This window comes from Taudactylus pleione, unplaced genomic scaffold (genome assembly GCF_031769625.1).
Source record: "Taudactylus pleione unplaced genomic scaffold, aTauple2 ptg000070l, whole genome shotgun sequence".
NCBI classification, from domain to species: domain Eukaryota; kingdom Metazoa; phylum Chordata; class Amphibia; order Anura; family Myobatrachidae; genus Taudactylus; species Taudactylus pleione.
This window is the reverse complement of record NW_028284472.1, coordinates 20,813,157-20,832,857: the sequence shown is the minus strand read 5'-3', so window position 1 is coordinate 20,832,857 and position 19,701 is coordinate 20,813,157. Positions and strand designations below refer to the sequence as shown.

The following is a 19,701-nucleotide window of genomic DNA, read 5'->3' as shown; positions in this document are numbered from 1 at the left end:
TCTACAAGTACCTGGGTGGCATCACAGGCGACCTACGTGTGATCTGCCTCTCATTACAACCTGTGATTTACTTATATTCATTTTGATATTTGCAGGGTCAGCTATTATTTCATCTGACCCCCTTATCATTGTATTTCTCTGATTACTGTTCAGTGTTATTGTGCTGTGATATCTCACGTAACCTATATTGAATATTGTATGGTTATTATCACATTCTTTTCTAGAAGATTTCCTTGTATGCTTCTGCCGTAATTCTGATTAGCCATTGTGCTATGACGACATTATGAGGTCATTGAACTAGTATATGTTTTATATAGGTCTCAATATTGTATGAGACAGAGAATTATAGACCTATTTGTAATATTTCACTTAGCTTCACATAATTGTGATAAGTATTGTATTATATGTTGTCTTATGTTCTATGTATGTTCGTGTTCTGCTTGTGATAATTTATAGCTGTTATTCCAACAGTAATGCCAATAAGTAACAGGCTCAGACTTGTTTTTGGTATTTTAAAATATATCTAATAAAAGTTATTTTTTATATATTATTCTTATTATAACCTTTACATTCGAGTGCCCCCAACAAGAGAGTTTTCTTCTTCTCCCCCATACTACGTTTATCTATACTCTCATGGGGAGCACCTCCACACTTTACAATATTTTTGCTTGACACCTATACTAGGGTTTGATATTTATAATTGTGGATTTTCATTATTCTTTTGACTAATTATATCCAATATATTATATCCTGTGCTCAAACTATATCCCCCTATTCCCCCCTTCACTGGTCATTTATATACAATACAAACGTGTTACACATATAGTCTACTACAGATTGAGACAAACTTGCTACAAATGCACTAACTACCCAAGGGATATTCAAAGCATTACAGCTTGATAACCTTGCTGTTAATCACCATATTAATCACTACACACAATCTATATAAGCTATAAACAGATTAATACAAACTTGTTACAAATACCCAAATAGGCTAACTAATGTACAGTTTACTTAGCCATTATGAGTAGATATCTCCAGGCCTCCTGGGGAATGAAGCTGCAGTTTGGCCTCCAACTGGGGGGAGGTCTGCTCTGCCTGTGTCTCTGGTGTCTCCTTGCAAGAATGTGTGTTCCCAGTGTGTCCCTGTAAGGGTGTCCACAGTGTAAAAGCCATACTCCTCCCCTCACCTGTGAAAAGGGCCTCCCAAACCCCCACCTTGAAACTCCTATCCCACCAGTGTGATACAAATGCTAAACAGGTCACTTCAAATGGACACAGATCAGCCTCCAAAAGCTTGCTGTCCCCTTATTCCCCCCTGCATGCATAACTCAGCTGCTAACATTTTACAAGGTACATTTTGGTGTTTTAACTCTCTATGGTCCATAAGTTGAGAATGCATGTTGCGATCTTCACCCCGATGATACCGGAAAACTGTTGAGAAAGTGCACATCAGGATAACACCAAACATGGCTTACTTATCATGTATTAATCCTTATATACCAAATAGTCTTTATTTCACAGCATTTGTAATAATTGAATAAAACTTGGATCTTTTACTTTATAGCTATGGAACCTTTTGTGTAAGTGTGCATTATGTAAGTATTAGGGATATGAGAAAAGACGCTAGTTTGCTATGTGATTGCGCACACATGCAGCTACTAAACAGCGTTCGCATGTAGGCTATTATGTATTCACTAATGTGCAACATATTAACAGTGCAACTGTGTGTATTACTGTGCGTATGAGGTATGGTAAAATATGCGATCGCATGATGCTAATAGTAGCATCGCCATATGTACTTAAGTGTGAGTTTAGCTAAAATGGCGCTGGGCGGTCATTCGCAAAATGGCGTCTTGCAGATTCTTGTTTCTAAAATGGAGTCTAGCTGCCATTCGCAAGATGGCGTCACGCAAGCTAATTTTTTTGTTGATTCCGTCTCAGCCACTAATCCAGCTTCGACAGTGACCTATTTCTAAGATGGAGTCTTGTCGCCATTCGCAAGATGGCGTCGTTCCAATCTAATTTTAAACTGATTCTGTCTCAGCCAATTATCCAGCTTCGACAACAGGGAAACAGGAGTTTATGGATGGGTAACCTACGTGCCCTCACACAGACATGTAATACCGCAGGTGTAGCTTTTATCACTGATGGAGCCTGTAGTAGATATTATTAGCATATTTTAATTGGCAGCTGAATTTCTAATCGAATTTCAGTATTTATTTATATAATACTACAATGTATGACTAGATATAGTATATATAATTGGAATATATTTGTTTTACTAGTTTTATCTGGAGGTTTTTCAAGCCTTTGTTCACATTTCTTAGTTTTATATATTTAGCTTATCTTATTGTCCGTGATTCAATTCAGAGCACTGTTAAGTCGGAGAATGACGTTCTCGTGACTTTACATGGGTGTTTAGTAGCGAGAACTGCCATTCTCTGATTAAAGTGCCACCCACGAGGCTGTTAGCACACTTTTATCAGGTTTTTCCTAGTCAGACCAAACATCAGGCTGAATTGATTAGCTCTGGTTGCTCCCTCCCTGGGCTATTCATCATCGCTTTGATTTGATCGCGGCCATGGACTTATTTGCAACCAATTATTTTTATTTAATTTACAACATATAAGATGTAAATGTCAGTATAATAAGCATTACATTGTATGACAAAGAAATATATAACTACTAGGACATAAAGGAAAAGGTAAGTAACCACAATGACACTGAAAGCACTTACCTCAGGTATTGCCAGGTATTTTCTTGGCATAGGGATCATGGCCTCAGGTACTGCCAGGTATTTTTTTTGCATAGGGACCATGGCCTCAGGTACTGCCAGGTGTTTTCTTGGCATAGGGACCACAGGGGGCAGTTTATGCAGCGAATTCCTAAAAAGAAAAAACAGACACGTTTGCACCTAAAGGACTCCATGAGAATGCAACAATAGCTAAGATTAGTACAATATAATAATGTACCCATAGCTACATATTATAATGTATTATGATTAACATTTATCTAATAATAGCTAAAAAAACTTCATAACAATCTATTTGTATCTATAAATGACAGTAATTTTCATCATTTTACATTTCTAGCCATAAATCATATTGTTATTTATTGTTCATGTGATATCTGCACAAAGTACTTACTCAGAGCGTCCAGTGTTATTGGAACTGGGGGCTTTTTCCTTATGGTCCTTATGGGCTGGCTCTGTGGAAAAGAATATAGAAATAGTACAGTTACTACTATGTCTGGTATATGTTTTGCTTTAGTTGGTCAATGGAATATAGTTTGGAAGTGTAAACCCCTATTTGTTCCTATTGTTCCTGGGTCAGTTGCTTCTTTTGCCTAATCTCTAACTGTAAAGACCAGCATATGTACATACCTCCCAACCACCCAGCATGGTAACTTGTGGTGTAACTACAATATGTATTGCTGTGATAAGTGGTGATGCAGATAGTTAATGCACAACTATGATAAACCAACTCTTCAATCTTTTCATTATAAGATACAAAACTACCTGGAGGGTGAGGGTCTTTCAGCTGCACTTTATCTTCTCTTGCAGCCTCAGGGATTTTGTGGGGGGCACAAACACGGTTCCTCTCCACCTGCAGGAGTTAGGGTAAACAGCAGAGAGTAAGTTACCGGGCACCGGCACACTCAGAGAAAACAGGGAGACAAGAGATTATGTATGAGTAACCTACGTGTCCTCATACTGGGGCCTATTCATCAACCGATAAATGGCCCGGTAACATGCAGAAATGCTAGTTTCCATATATTTAGGCTATTCATCATCAGGAGTCCCGAATAGACCACCTGATATTCAGCAAACTCCAAAAACTGAAAGTTTTTAGAGTTTGCTTTCAAGAACAAGCGCCGTCTTTCAGTTTTAGGAGTTTGCTGAATACCAAGGGAGTTCTATCAGACACCTGATGATGAATGGCCCGGTAACTTAAATATGAAGAAACTAGTGTTTCTGCATGGTTACTGGGCCATGAATCATTTGATGAATAGGTCCCTTAAACTTTTAATTACATGGTACAAGAATATCTGGGGGGCGAGTCTCAGCCGAACATTGATTTTTCTGGCACCCTCAGGGATCTTGTGGGCCAGACTCAGATGGTGCGCCTTCACCTGCAGGAGGAAGGGAGGACAGCAGAGAGTTAGTTACTGGGCACCAGCACACTCAGAGAAAACAGGGAGACAGGAGATTATGGAAGGGTAACCTACGTGTCCTCACACAGACATGTAATACCACAGGTGTAGCTTTTATGACTGATTGAGCCTGTAGTAGATATTTCTAACATATTTTAATTAGCAGTTGAATTTCTACTAGAATTTTAGTATTTAATTATATAATACTACAATGGATGACTAGATATATTATATATCATTGAAATAAATTAGTTTTACTAGTTTTATCTGGAGGTTTTTCATGCCTTTGTTCACATTTCTTAGTTTTATATATTTAGCTTAACTTATTGGCCGCGATTCAATTCAGCGTGCTGTTAAGTCGGAGAATGGTGGTTCCTGCAACTTAACATGGGTGTTTAGTCGCGAGAACTGGCATTCTCCGACTAAAGTGTCGGCCGCAAGGCTGTTAGCGCACTTTTGTCAGATTTCTCCTTGCCCCCCCAGGAGGGTGCGAGAAGAAATCCTTTGGTTGGACCAAACATCAGGCTGAATTGAAAAGCTCTGGGAGCTCCCTCCTGGAGCTATTCATCATCGCTTTGAATTGAATCGCAGCTATGGAATTGTCCACTACCAATTATTTTTATTTCATTTACAATTATATCATACATCATTTGTATTACAAGAAACCTATTTTTCCTTTCTCATATTGTGTATAAATTGTGACACTTGTGGAGTAATATAAGATGTAAATGTCAGTGCAATAAGCATTACATTGTATAACAAAGATATATAAATACTAGGACGTAAAGGAAAAGGTAAGTAACCACAATGACACTGAAAGCCCTTACCTCAGGTATTGTCAGGTTTTTTCTTGGTATAGGGACCACAGGTTCAGGTTCTGCCAGGTGTTTTCTTGGCATGGAGTTGACGGCCTCAGATACTGCCAGGTGTTTTCTTGGCATAGGAACCACAGCCTCAGGTACTGCCAGGTGTTGTTTTGGCATTGGGACCACGGCCTCAGGTACTGCCAGTTGTTTTATTGGCATAGGGACCATGGCCTCAGTAATTGCCAGGTATTTTTTTGGCATGAGGACCACAGCCTCAGTTATTGCCAGGTGTTTTTTTCGCATAGGGACCACGGCCTCAGGTACTGCCAGGTCTTTTCTTGGCATAGGGACCACGGATGACAATTTAGGCAGCAAAGCCCTAAAAAGAGAAAACAGACACATTTGCACCTAAAGGACTCCAAGAGAATGTAACAATAGCTAAGGTTAGTATAATATAATAATGTACCCATAGCTACATACTATGGTGTATTATGATTAACATTTATATAGTAATAGCTAAAAAAAAATACTTCATAACAATCTATTCTTATCTATAAATTACAGTAATTTTCATCATTTTACATTTCTATCCATAAATCATTTTGTTACTTATTGTTCATGTGATATCGGCATAAAGTACTTACTCAGAGCGTCTCATAGGACCAGTGTTACTGGAACTGGGGGCTTTTTCCTTATGGTCCTTATGGGCTGGCTCTATGGAAAAGAATATAGAAATAGTACAGTTACTATTGTGTCTGGTATTTGTTTTGCTTTAGTTAGTCAATGGATTATAGTTTGTAAGTGTAAACCCCTATTTGTTCCTATTGTTCCTGGGTCAGTTGCTTCCTTTGCCTAATCTGTAACTATAAAGACCAGCATATGTACATACCACCCAGCATGGTAACCTGTGGTGTAACTACAATATGTATTGCTGTGATAAGTGGTGATGCAGATAGTTAGTGCACAACTATGATAAACAGACCCCTCAATCTTTTCATTACAAGGAAGAAGAATACCTGGAGGATGAGGGTCTTCCAGCTGCACTTTGCTTTCTCTTGCAGCCTCAGGGATTTTGTGGGGGGCACAAACACGGTTCCTCTCCACCTGCAGGAGGAAGGGTAACAGCAGAGAGTTATGCTGGCTACATGATCAGCCAATATATCTGCTGGCCATCAGCCAGTGTGTACAGATGATATGTCTGTGAACCGTGTCGTTCACAGACATATTGCATTGGCTGTGCTGCCCAGCCGATGGACAGGTATGTCTACAGACATATCTGTCCATCGGCAAGTGTGTACAGACCGCCCGTACAAACACAGCGGCAGCCATGGGGAGGGGGCAGCCGATCCGCCTCCCTGCCAGCGGGACCAGCGGCTGCCAGATAGATGATAGCCATTTAGTGTGTATGAACGACCATCATCAAAATATATATTTGCAGATCACTTGATCTGCAGATAAATCTTTTAGGTGTGTACCCACCTTTAGTTACTGGGCACCGGCACACTCAGAGAAAACAGGGAGACAGGAGATTATGGAAGGGTAACCTACGTGTCCTCACACAGACATGTAATACCACAGGTGTAGCTTTTATCACTGATTGAGCCTGTAGTAGTAACTTTTTACATATTTTAATTGTCAGCTGAATTTTAAACAGAAAGTAAAAGGACACATTCCAACCAATCTTCTAATAAAACTGATTTTGAATGTTTATAATGTTTGTTTTATTTAATAATAAATCCCTTGTTCCACCATAGTTATACCCAGTAACATAGATACATATGCAGTTACCCCTTGGGGGCTGCTCACCAGTGTTTTCATGTGCTTGGCCTTGCTCCCGTAGGTGAGTGTGCTGCGAGAGTCTTCATAGGCAGCATCCACAGGGCTGATGTGTGTGATCATCACCATTCTGCTCCTGCCACTCAGTGCGCCCTGTGATAGATAATACTCTGGTTATAGGGGAGATCACTGAGGAATCCTTACACATTGTAATGAGCAGTTTAAAGATCTACTACTATTGTTTTATTTATACTATGTTTGTGAGAAACAAATGATTGCACTAAATACTAAAATCACGGTTGATTGCAGCTAATATCTGAGATAAAACAACAGAACATTGTGTTAGGAGCAATATTCCTGATGACTTGGGTTCAGGCATAGATGCTGTGGCCACATCCCCTGTACACAGGACCTCAGCATTTACAATGGGGGTTGGCCACACCCCCATACACTAGAGCACACACCCCTTTAGTACCAGGGCATAATAGTCTTTTAATGGCCCTGAGTGGGATGTACTAAAGGAAGAATGTGGTAAAAACCCCGTTTTCGGGGGTTTTACCGCATTTCAGATGTACTAAGCCCTGGCCACCCTTTTTTTGGCCCGGAGGGTAACGCCAGAAAAACCTGGCATTACCCTATAGAAGCTTATGGGTTTCTTACTGCACCCCGCTCCCGTCGGTCCGCTGCCGCCTCGCCACCCCACCATCGCCCAGCGCTGGCCCTCACCTGCATTCCATTTTCACCGGCCCGTACTCCTCCTGGGTCCTCCGCCTCCTCCTCCTCCTCCTAATCATCTTCCGGGTGCAGGGAGGAGAAGAAGGAGCCCGGGGCTTCCTGCGCATGTGACCAGCAGGAAGCTCCCGGGGCTTGGAGGGGACGGGGTCCCACGGAGACCCTGTCATCCGGCGTTGGCTATTTCGCAAAGGGCAGCTCTTATCGCAAGAGCTGTCCTTTGCGATACTAATCACATATGTTAGTACATATGCGATCAGTAAGGTTGTGGTGATTGGCGGAATGATCACCGCAACCTTAGTACATCCCGCCCCCTGTTTGATAACTCACATTCATATTCCTAAATGCTTGTATCCCAAAAGATATCTAAGACGTGACTAATGCCACTTATACATCAGCCATGGGTGTATCCAGGGGCTTATTAAGAGATGTCAGTTCGCTGACAGCAGCCGGGAAGAGAGGAGGGGGAGTGAACACAGGCCCCCTCCTCTCTCCCCGGCCCCCTCCTCTCTCCCCGGCTGCTGTCAGCGAACTGACAGCAGCAGTAGGCTCTGGGCACTAGAGTGTGCCCAGAGTCTACTGCGCATGCGTAAATCACCTGGAAACTGGCGCGTCAGCCATTTTCCTGGTGACTTCCTACTGCACATGCGTAAAACGCCAGGAAAATAGCGCTACTCTGTGGGACTTAGGAGTGGTAAGTATATAAAGAAAAAATAGGTGCAGTGTGTGCGGTGCGGGCCCCCCCCCTAAACCGCACATGCTGCACCCATTATAAATAAGCCCCTGGGTGTATCTACAATGGTTGCAGGGCAGTGGCGGGCTGGGCCGGGGGGCAGGGTGCCATGTGTCCCCCGGGCCACAGCGCCATGTGGGCCGCGGCCAGTCTGTGTCTATGTGTGACACAGCTGCACCGTGTGTGTAGCACTGACCGGACGGAGTTCGGTCAACGCTACACAGTTACAAACACACAGCTGCCGGCTCCGGCAGCTGTGTGTTTGTTGTGAGTGGCAGCCAATGAGAGTCTGTCAGACTCTCATTACCTGCTGCTGCGCCCACTGCAGGAGCCGCTCCATCTTCCGGCTCCTGCAGTGGGTAATGGGAGAGACGTCATGACGTCATATGACATCTCTCCCATAATGCAGAGTGGCCTGGCCCGGGAGGACAGACGGAGGAGCGGATGGCGGCGGCGGGAGCAGGGATTCAGTTAAGTGTTTATTTTTTATTATTTATTACGTGTGTGTGTGTACTGTGGGATGGGGGGGACCACTAATGGGGACACTACAAGGGGGAGAACACTACTGGGTGCACTACAATGGGGGGGACTACTACAGGGGACACTACAAGGGGGAGAACACTACTGGGTGCACTACAAGGGGGGGACTACTACAGGGGACACTACAAGGGGAAGAACACTACTGGGGGCACAACAAGGGGGACTACTACTGGGGGCATTACAAGGGGGGGATTACTACTGGGGGCATTACAAGGGGGGGACTACTACTGGGGGCACTACAAGGGGGAAGAGCACTACTGGGGGCACTACAAGGGGGAGACTACTACTGGGGGCACTACAAGGGGGAGAGCACTACTGGGGGAACTACAAGGGGGGGACAACTACTGGGGCACTACAAGGGGGGAGCACTACTGGGGGCTCTACAAGGGGGATTATTACTGGGGGCACAACAAGGGGGGGCTACTACTGGGGGCATTACAAAGGGGGGACTACTACTGGGGGCACTACAAGGAGGGGGACTACTACTGGGGGCACTACAAGAGGGGGACTACTATTGGGGGCACTGCATAGAGGGTACCACTACTGGGGGCACTATATAAGGGGCTTACTACTGGGGGCACAAGGGGCACTGCATAGGGGGGACCACTACTGGGGACACTATATAAGAAGCTTACTACTGGGGGCACAAGAGGCACAGTACAGGGGGGACCACTACTGGGGGCACTGTATAAGGGGCACTGCATAAAAGGATCACTACTTGTAGCCTGTAGAAGGGGGTCCTGTCCTGGGGCACAGGGGGAACTGTATATGGGAACCACTACAGCGGGCTGCCACATATCTTTATTTTTACTTTACATTAATTCCATATGGACACGCCTCCTTCCTGGAACACTTGAGGGGGGGGGCGCCTAAGCACACACGTGCTCCGGGCACCCTGGCTACAAGCTACTCCTCTGCCAGGGCCACCTGCATGCATTTGCCCCCCAGGCTAAAATTTGCCAGCCAGCCCCTGGTGCAGGGTATATGGGTTACATGTCCAGTGGTCTCACACCGCACCCTGCACCCATAACTTATGCTTAACAATCTGCCAATGCTGCTGTAATAACCAATGTAGTCCCCGGGAAAATGACTTGGGTGCCATATTTCTAAAGTTCTGCACATGCCCAGTAGAGAAAGCTCAGTGCCAGAGTATAATTAGTTAATGTGTCTATAAGAGAAGGGGGAGGCTGCATGGAGACTGCACACAGGGCCCTTCTCTCTTATTACTGGCCCTGACATCAGGTACAGTTGTATTATCATATATGTGTAGGAAATAGTAATAACATACCTTTAGCAGCCAGATCAATTTGCTGTCCCGATAGTTGATATGGCCGCCTGGTCTCTTGCGTAGCGCCATAATGCAGTTCCTTAGGGCCAGAAGGGAGCGGTTTATATAGCCACTTTCTTTCAGGGTTTGGCCAGTGTTCTTGGGGCCTGATTCAGACCCGGTCACAAGCGCTGAGCGCTCGCAACCGGGTCGATGGTAGGCCAGTGCACATGCACACGACGTAGCCGGCTCCGTTGTGTGCATGCGCAAGATCCGGAGAGCGACGGGCACTCCGTCGCTCCAGGTCTCGTACCAAAGGGGGCGTGCTGTCGATGTTGAGTGACAGCACGCCCCCTTTGGTGGGCGGGCTGGGGGCATTGCTGCCCAGACGGAGGCGTTCCCATGGAAAAGCCTACCATCTGGGTCTGGCCCCAATGACATCACAAGTGATGTCAGTGGGAGAGCTTTCGGCTCTGTTAGAGCCGAATGCTCTCTGGGGCTTGCGGCCACGAGACCCTACCACAAGGGTCTCGTTGCAAGCCCGATGGTCGCGATGGTCTTGACCATCGCAACCATCATCATGGCCACTCGCTATAGCTTTGGGTGGTCACCCACAGCTATGCGAGCAGCCAGGAGGCTGTTCTGAAAAAAAAATACCTGGCCCTGATTCATAGCGAGCGCTTTGTCAGAGCATCCAGCTCTGAATCAGGCCCTTAGTCTGATATAGAAACAGAAAAGATAATGAAGATACATCTGACTTCAGTCACAGTGTGGATGTGGTACAAACACATAAACTGTTATTAAACTAATCACACAATTTACTCCATTTGTGTCCTAAGACAGTGACTCCCATTCACCTTTGTTTTAGTTAGTGATATTGGTAGAAATGCTTTTCTTACTGCATGTAATTTAACCTAAGCTACTAAAGAAAACAATGTAATTCAATTATTAGCATCATTAAATTGATACTGGGTTATGTTATTAATTAAAAAATAACTTTAATCAAAATTTTATATAATTTGTTATGAGTAAGGTCTCAGTGGGTGGGGGGGGGTCACCGAAACAGAAATAAATGTATGTAACCAAGGGGGAGATGGCCGGTAACAGATTGGGAATCACAGCTCTAAGGGGAGAAAGGCCATGCTTAGGGAGTACCACAAACACAAGAAAAAAGTGCTATACACATGGAAGGCTCTGGGCCTGATTCAGACACTCCTGGCTACTTGCATAGCTGTGGGTGACCACCCACAGCTACAGCGAGCGGCCATGATGATGGTCGCGATGGTCACGACCATCGCGACCGTCGGGCTTGCGACAAGACCCTTGTAGTAGGGTCTAATGGCCGCAAGCCCGAGAAAGATTTCGGCTCTAACAGAGTGATGTCAGTGGGGCCGCCCCCAAATGACAGGCGTTCTCATGGGAATGCCTCCATTTGGGCAGCCACCCCTCCGGCCCACCCACCAAAGGGGGCGAGCTGTCACTCAATATCGACAGCTCACTCCCTTTGGTGCGAGACCTGGAGCGACGGAGTGCGCGTCGCTATCCGGGTCCAGCGCATGCCCACGACAGAGACGGCTCCATCGTGCGCATGCGCCCTGGGCCACCATCGACCTGGTTGCGACCGGGTCTGAATCAGGTCCTCTGTTATAGCCCGCTAAAAAAAGCTATTTTTACTCATCAACCTCATCACTCGCTATCAGGCCTCAGGATGCGTACAGCATCGCAGTGGATAATTTATGCACGCCCATGCAATGGCGTTCAAATGCACTGGCACGCCTGCGTTTCGCCGGCCAACCCCCCGTCACCACCCTCAAATGATACTTCCTGCCAATCACAGTCCCACTGTTTGCGCCCACGCACTGTGATGCATATACATGTGCAGAACGCAACAATCGGCCGATTGCGTGCGTAATCATAGTTGTGAATGATCTTTGCTGAATCAGGCCCAGTGGCAACTAGTGATAAAGGGCCTGATTCAGAGCCGCTCGTAAGCGGCCGCTCGTTCGCTCCGAGCGATGTTTGCCCAACTGCGCATGCGTACGGATCGTTATACGCATGCGCGAACCAGTCGGTGCGGTCGAAATTCATGTGCTCGCAAAATAGCGAATGCCTGATAATTTGAGTGACAGGAGGAGGCGTATGTGGGTGGTAACAGGGGAAGGTGCTTGAAAACGGGGAGTGGAGATCAGAACACAGGCGTGCTTAAAGGTCAAAATGGGCGTTTTATGGGTGTGCATAATTAAAACAGCAGCGTCATTGAGCACGTCACTGGGTTATTTTATAGCCAGAACTGCTCGCAAAATTGTGGTAGCAAAAACCAACCACAAGAATAGCGAGCAGCTCATACCCTGGTCGATGTACTCGATTAATCTAATAAATAGCGGACATGACGTAGGATGCAAGCGGCCAGGGGGCGTAGTTTCCCAAAACACGAGCGCAAGTTTTGTTCGCTCGTTCAGACCTAGAGGCGTGAACAGACCGCAAAGAGCGAACGGTTCATTTGAATAGCCACCCCTATTTTCAGGACGAGCGAGCGCTAATTGCGTCCGGCTCTGAATCAGGCCCAAAGCATGAACACTGCAGAAGGATAGCAAACTAACGATATTTACCTCTATGGCATTGCAGGGGAAATACAAAGAAATTATAATGTTATGTAAAATACAAGTGATACCTGGCATGCTCGCTCTGATCCCGCCAGGTCTACCATGTACAGCCGGCCCGCGCACACTCCATCATTGCTCGTCTGCTTTACGGTGACTTGTACAACAGCATGGGAGCGGGAGGAGTTCTTATTGGCAGCTGTGGCTGCCTTAGAGCGGCGCTTATTCCCTTTAGTCAGTAATGCGATGGCCTGAAAAAGAAAGTAATATAAATGTACCAACACTCTTGTGGTTACACAAAACAACTCATACAGTTACACTTGTCCATGTGTTATAGCTACAGCAGGGTCACTACACCAGCGATCACACAGTCATGGGCTCTGCTTATTCATTCATACATTAATTTTTTTTTGCAGACAGCAACCTTGATTGTATTAGTCTGTACTTATATACAGTAACTTATTGTCATTTGTATCCCCCTTGTTCCATGTTGAGGAATCCCTTGTGGTCAGTGACATCCCTCCCCGCGGTGAGACCCGGTGTGAGGAGGGATGCCAGCTGCGCGCCGATGAAAAGGGGGCGTGGCATTGGGTAGGTTGCCTGGTCTCTGAGAAGGGGGCTTGGCCTCGCTGCCCTAACCTTCCCGGCCTGTGGTTATCAATGGAGTGGTGGGGGGTGCCGGAGGTGCGGGTAGTGTTGGCTCCCTCGCAGTGTCAGGAGCCAAATGCTACAGCTCCTGTCACTGAGGGAGAGTCTGCACCTTGGTGTCACCCCTCGGTGGGTGACACCTGGGTGCGGCCCGCACCCACCTTGTGAGGCCACTGCTTGTGGTGCCTTATAAATAAAAGATGATAATAATATAGACAGGGGTAACTAGTGGTGGAGCATGGACGCTGCATAAGAGTAGCACAGACTAATGATAGTCACCTCCTCAGGACTGCTGGGGAAGAACTCTGCAATCCCTTCTATCTTGGTGTTGCCATAGGGATCCTTTCTAAGGTTCAAACATCCAGAAGACGGTCTTAGCAGATCCCAAACGGTTTCATTGTAGCCCTGAAAATGTAATGAAGGAATAATCACTGTCTGCAATACAAACACGACAGGTGCGTAATCCACATTTACTCTCTGGAAAGGGCTTGTGTCACTTGTAGTTCTCCAGATGCTGCATATCATAAAGAAAAGGTTTTCGGGGGCCAGTACATACATGGCAGGGGCCCATGTTAGCTTTTAGTTCTACATCAGTCCCCATACATTCTCAAAAAGCAGCGTAGGGGGTCTTAGTTGCCCCCTTAAACTTTGTTACGTGGCCTGGTGATTGCTAGTTTACACACGTAGGGGAATCACTTACAGTTTGGCACATATGTGGGTAGAATGTATATAAGGAGGACACATAAAAAGCTTATTTCATGCATTTTTGGGGGCTAGAATCATCTCAAGATGCATCCAGCTGAAATACAGCATTTGCTGCAGGTGTATATCAGGCGTAATAAGTGTGTATAGCGCACAATAACACAGAGATGGTGTAGAGATGTGGATTGATAGTGTTATTAGTATATTGTAAAGTAGCATTACCCTATTTTTATACAATTAATAAATGCTTAAGTGGCATGTCCCATATAGTGTACACAGATACAGTGATTGCATATAAAATACAATTATTTTAAATACTCTCTCCTTCTGCCTGTTTCCATATTGCCCACTCTTCAATATCTCCATCTCATTAGGCTGTCCCCCCTGCATTCAGGCATGCCCTTGTCCCCCCATTAGTAAACAACCTACCCTTGATCTTAGCTCTCTCTCCAACTACTGACTCATCTCTCTAATCCCTTTTGCCCACAGACTCCTTGAGCATATTGTTTACAACCACATTACCAGCTTTATTTCCTCCCACTCCCTGCATGACCCATTTCAGTCTGGCTTCCATACTCTCCACTCCACTGAAACTGCCCTGACGAAAGTCAGTAATGACCTCCTTGCTGCCAAGTCCAAGGATCACTACTCTCTGCTCTTTCTCCTTGACCTCTCTGCTGCTTTTGACACTGAGGACCACCCTCTCCTGCGGCATATCCTTCACTCCCTTGGACACTGCCCTCTCCTGGCTGTCCTCCTACCTCTCTGACTGCTCCTTCTTTGTCTCCTCTCATGACTCTACTCCTCCCCCGCCATTTTCCATTAACAGTAGGTGTCCCTCAAGATTCTGCTCTTGGACCTCTCCTATTATCCCTCTATATATCTTCTTTAGGTGAACTCATTGGCTCTTTTGGCCTCCAATATAATCTCTATTCTGATGGTACTCAGATCTACCTCTCCTCCCCTGACCTCTCCCCCTCTCTCCTCACTCATGTCTCCAAATGTGTCTCTGCTATCAGTCCATAAAATGCTGCATCTATATAAATAAAGATTAATAACAATAATGTTAATAATAATACTAATAATAATACTAATAAAAACATATGTCACATATTCCTCACCAGTGGCGCAACTAGGGCAGGGAGAGCTAGGTGCGTGCCCTGGGCGCCGTGGGACCGGCGGCGCGGGTCCCACGGCTTCACAGCTGAGCCCGTTCCCTCCCCCTGAGCACTTGCCCAATAGCGCTAGGAGGCGGGCTCAGGCTATGCATAACACACGCATCGCCACCAGCACTGGCGGCGATGCGTGTGTTAAACAGCAGCCAATGAGAGTCAGGTAGACTCTTATTGACTGCTGCAGCACCCACTGCAAGAGCCGGGCTTCCGTCCGGCTCCTGCAGTGGGTAATGGAAAAGACGTCATGACATCATGACGTCTGTCCCATAATGCTGAGCGCGCCAGCCCGCGGACCGGAGCAGCAGCAGCGTGGATTCAGGTAAGTATATTTTTATATATTTATTTTTTTTAACATATCTGCACTTCTTGTGGCACAACGGGGGAGGGGGATGGCTACTACTGGGGGGACCTCTACTTGGGGTGGGGGCACAACGGGGGAGCTACTACTGGGGGCACCATTATTGGGAGGACCTCTACTGGGGGGGCTACTAGTGGGGGCACTAAATCGGGAGGGGGAACCTCTACTGGGGACTACTACTTGGGGGGGATACTACCACTGGGGGCATTATAAAAGGGGCCTACTACTAGAGGCACTGCACTTGGGGGACCACTACTGGGGGCAATAATAGGAAGGGCCACTACAGGGGGCACTGGATAGGGGGGATCACTACTGGGTGCCTGCATAAGGGGACCACTATGGGAAAACTGCATGGGGGGGACTACTGCTGGGGGCACTATATAAAGGGCACTGCATAGGGGGGGTGACTACTACTGGGTGCACCATATAAAGGGCACTGCTTAAGGGGATACTGCTACTGGGCGCACTGCATTGTGGGGACTGCTACTGGGGGCACTGCATAAGGGGGAACACTACATGGGGCACTGCATTTGGGGGGGCCACTACTGGGGGCACTGAGTAAGGGGAACTAATTGGGGGCTGTATAAGGGGGACCACTACTGGGGATACTGTATAAGGGGCACTACTATGGGCCTGCATAAGAGGGACCACAATTGCATACTGGGGGTACTGTATAAGGGGTACTACTGGGGTTAAGGTGCATATGGATAGGAATGTTCAGTGTGAAAATAAAGGGGTGTGTCATGTTGACACGCCCCATTTTTAAGTGACCACACCCATTTTTGCCGCGCGCACATCGGGGGGGGGGGCTCCCTTTTCAAATTTGCCCTGGGCTCCAAATACCCTAGTTACGCCACTGTTCCTCACATATTTACCTCAGCATATGACAACGAAACAGAGAATGTATTCTGCCCTCTCTGCACCTCAATGGTCTTATATAGATCTGTCAGAGTGCGAAATATCACTCCGGGCTCATGGCCATTGCCCATCATAGTAACCGTCTTCCCGGTACCTGTGATAAATATAAAGGTATTAGGCATACACTCACTGACGTTACAGGAAAGAACGGCAGATATGTAATTATACAATGTGTCATGTCAGTAATGAACAGTGACAGACATCATGCGACTAAGCCAATATTCATCAGGATGCTGCTCATCAGGTCACTCTCTCAGGGATGTCACCGCTTGTTAGTGATTGGGTAGACTGTGCACTATTCTATATTTGTTCTGCCCATAAAACGCTGCCTCCACATTTGGTGATGGGTGCACCTATTCCCTGGTCAGTGAGAGTTAGAAGCAGCGGTAACCACAGCATATCACAAGCTGACAATGTAATAATTAAAATGTAAACATCATTTAAGATGATATATAAAAATCTAATATATGCACATGTGGGACCTTTTATTCAACACAAAATAACATTGTGACATAGTTATGTGATCCAATACAATTTTACCAGCACTAGCACACTTGTCACAATTCTCATGCTATTACCATGCCCCAAATAGAAGAGTTATCCTTAAGAACTATGGCTTGTACCCTTATTGGATGTTTTCCGTTTAAATGTTCATCTATTATCCTGTATCTGCCTTCACTAGACTGAGGATTCAGGGCCTGATTCAGAGGCGCTCGCAAAAAGCGAGCGCTCGCTCTGAATCAGGGCGGCTGCTTTTTTTTTAATTTACCCGGCCTCCTGGTCGCTCGCTAATCTGTGGGTGACCACCCACAGCTTTTGCGAGCAACCAGGTGATGGTCGCGATTATCGCGACCATCGGGCTTGAGACGAGACCCTTGTAGTAGGGTGTCGTCTGCCGCAAGCCCCAGTGAGCTTCCTGCTCAAATAGAGCCGGAAGCTCACTACTGACATCACGAGTGATGTCAGTAGGGCCGCCCACAAACAGCAGGCGTTCCTTCAGGAACGCCTCCATTTGACCAGCCACCCCCTCTCCCTACCTACAAAATGGGGAGTGCTGTCAATCAACATCGACAGCCGCCCCATTTGTAGCGAGCCCCGGAGTGAGTGAATTTCTCACTCGCTATGGGCTTGTGCATGCGCATGCACAGTGCCCCACCATTGACCCGCTTGCGAGTGCATAGCACTTGCGAGCGGGTCTGAATGAGGCCCTCAGTGCTCAGACCCAGATTGTGCCATGTACCTAACGTCTCACTTTCTGGAACCACCTGGATAATTGCACAGCCTGTAAGGAAACTACTAGCTCACAATTACTAACGATACAGATGGTCACATATTTTACACCACTCATTTCGCCAGCTCACTACTTTTACATATACAATATAAACAATTAGACTTATGTATTAATAACATTAATATTACCTGTAGGGCCGTATGCAAAAATAGCAGCACTGTACCCCGAGATGATATCATCCACTAGGTTCTTCATTGTGGACTGATAGACATGCTCCTGAAATGAGACACGTTTATTGATGCTACATAAGCAATCATGAAAATAATGTAACATTATGCCCTATAGTGAATAAGGAGAAATGACAGCTGTACAAGCATTACTGGCTGATGCTACATTCACATATGATGATAAATTGTTCTCATGCGCTATTTTACTCCCTTACAAGATGCAGTATGAGCAGTGCTGCCCTATGTATAATGGGTAAAGGGTGTGTGGTGCACATGGGCACCTGAGTCCAGGGGGGCTCATAACGCACTCCATACACCCATTGTATGTACTTACCATGCAGCCGCCTCAAAAAAAATCTACATTGTGGCACCAGTTTCCCAGAGATATACAGTATGCCTGCACAATAGGCTCTGGCACAGTACCAGAGACTACACCTCGCGTACAATGGTTTGGGGAGGACCCGTTCAGAGATAGCACACAGGAACCCTCCTCTCGTAAGATGTCCCTGAGTACTATATTATATATACTATTAACTTTTATTATTCTTTGTAAATAATTCAGGATGTGTGACAAAAAATGGGCGTGGTCACAAGGGGCATGGCCACTTAAAAATGGGGTGTGTCAACATCACACGCACCCCTCTCTCATCACTCAGAACATTCCTTTCCATATGCACCTTAATGCAGTGCCCCCAATAGTGGTCCCCCTTATGCAGGCCCCCAGTAGTGCCCCTTGTACAGTACCCACAGTATGCAATGTCCCCAGTAGTGATCCCTCAGTAATGCCCCTTATACAGTACCCCCAGTAGTGATCCCCATTATGCAGCCCCCTATTAGTTCCCCTTATACAGTGCCCCCAGTAGTAGTCCCACATATGCAGTCCCCCAGTAGTGCTCCTTATACAGTGCCCCCAGTAGTGGTCTCCTTTATGCAGGCTCCCAGTAGTGATCCCCCTTATGCAGTGCCCCATATAGTGGTCCACCCTATGCAGTTCCCCGAGTAGTGGTCCACCTTATGCAGGCCCCCAGTAGTGCCCCTTATACAGTGCCCCCAGTAGTGGTCTCCCTTATGCATGCAAGTAGTGATCCCCCTTGTGCAGTGCCCCATGTAGTGGTCCCCCCTATACAGTGCTCCTTATACCGTGCCCCCAGTAGTGCTCCCCCTTATGCAGGCCCCCAGTAGTGATCCCCTTATCCAGTGCCCCCAGTAGTGTTCCCCCTTATGCAGACCCGCAGTAGTGATCCCCCTATCCAGTTCCCCTTATACAGTGCCCCCTGTAGTGGTCCTCCCTATTCAGTGCCCCCAATAGTCCCCCCCATGCAGTGCCCCCAGTAGTGGGTCCACTCTGATGCAGTCATGACGTCTCCCCCATTACCCATTGCAGGAGCCGGAAGACGGAGCTCATGAGTGAGTTCCAGCCCGGCTCTTGCAGTGGGCGCAGCAGCCAATGAGAGTCTGTCTGACTCTCATTGGCTACTGATTAACACACACACAGCCGCCGGGTGGCAGCAATGTGTGTGCAGCAGCAGCAGCCAATGAGAGTCTGTCTGACTCTCTCTGGCTACTGGCCTATTAAAACAAATCGACGCCGCGCTGGCGGTGATGTGTGTGTAAATACACCAGTTGGAGCCCGCCTCCCACCCTCCGCCTGGCACTATTGGGTAAGCACTCAGGGGGAGGGAATGGGCTCGGCTGTGTGTGCAGCACAGGACCGGCGCTGGGAAGCCTAGCACCAGTCCTGAGTAAATGTAGCACTGACCACAATCACTGTGGTCAGCGCTACACTGGCTATCTAGGGCAGGCTGGTACCATGGTCGGCAGTGCCCCCCTGTG

General features: G+C 46.8%; 1 protein-coding gene and 1 long non-coding RNA gene across 2 annotated transcripts in view; both read right to left on the bottom strand.

The window, feature by feature from the left end:
- Positions 1-1,368: 1,368 nt before the first annotated feature.
- Positions 1,369-17,870, bottom strand: LOC148534214 (uncharacterized). Its single transcript, XM_088467203.1, has 13 exons — positions 17,830-17,870; positions 16,368-16,504; positions 13,537-13,662; positions 12,681-12,860; positions 6,768-6,890; positions 5,978-6,065; positions 5,606-5,675; positions 4,983-5,340; positions 4,036-4,134; positions 3,521-3,608; positions 3,150-3,210; positions 2,741-2,888; positions 1,369-1,434 (listed from the first exon to the last, which is right to left on the bottom strand). Exons 2-13 carry the CDS (start codon positions 16,482-16,484, stop codon positions 1,369-1,371), a joined length of 1,524 nt encoding a protein of 507 aa, XP_088323329.1. The 5' UTR covers positions 16,485-16,504; positions 17,830-17,870.
- LOC148534213 (uncharacterized) overlaps positions 17,865-19,701 on the bottom strand; it is a 52,828-nt gene continuing 50,991 nt past the window's right edge. The window contains exon 3 of the long non-coding RNA XR_015877693.1: positions 17,865-17,917. This is a non-coding gene — a long non-coding RNA (uncharacterized LOC148534213). The remainder of the gene's footprint in view (positions 17,918-19,701) is intronic.

Bases quoted from the DNA above. Each gene is read 5' to 3' on its own strand.
- LOC148534214 (XM_088467203.1), bottom strand. From the start codon at position 16,484: ATGATGGGCAATGGCCATGAGCCCGGAGTGATATTTCGCACTCTGACA. The intron at 5,341-5,605 runs GTAAGTACTTTA...TTCTCTTTTTAG, and splicing joins GGTCCTATGAGACGCTCTGA to GGCTTTGCTGCCTAAATTGT. The intron at 3,609-4,035 runs GTAATTAAAAGT...TAACTCCTGCAG, and splicing joins CCCAGATATTCTTGTACCAT to GTGGAGAGGAACCGTGTTTG.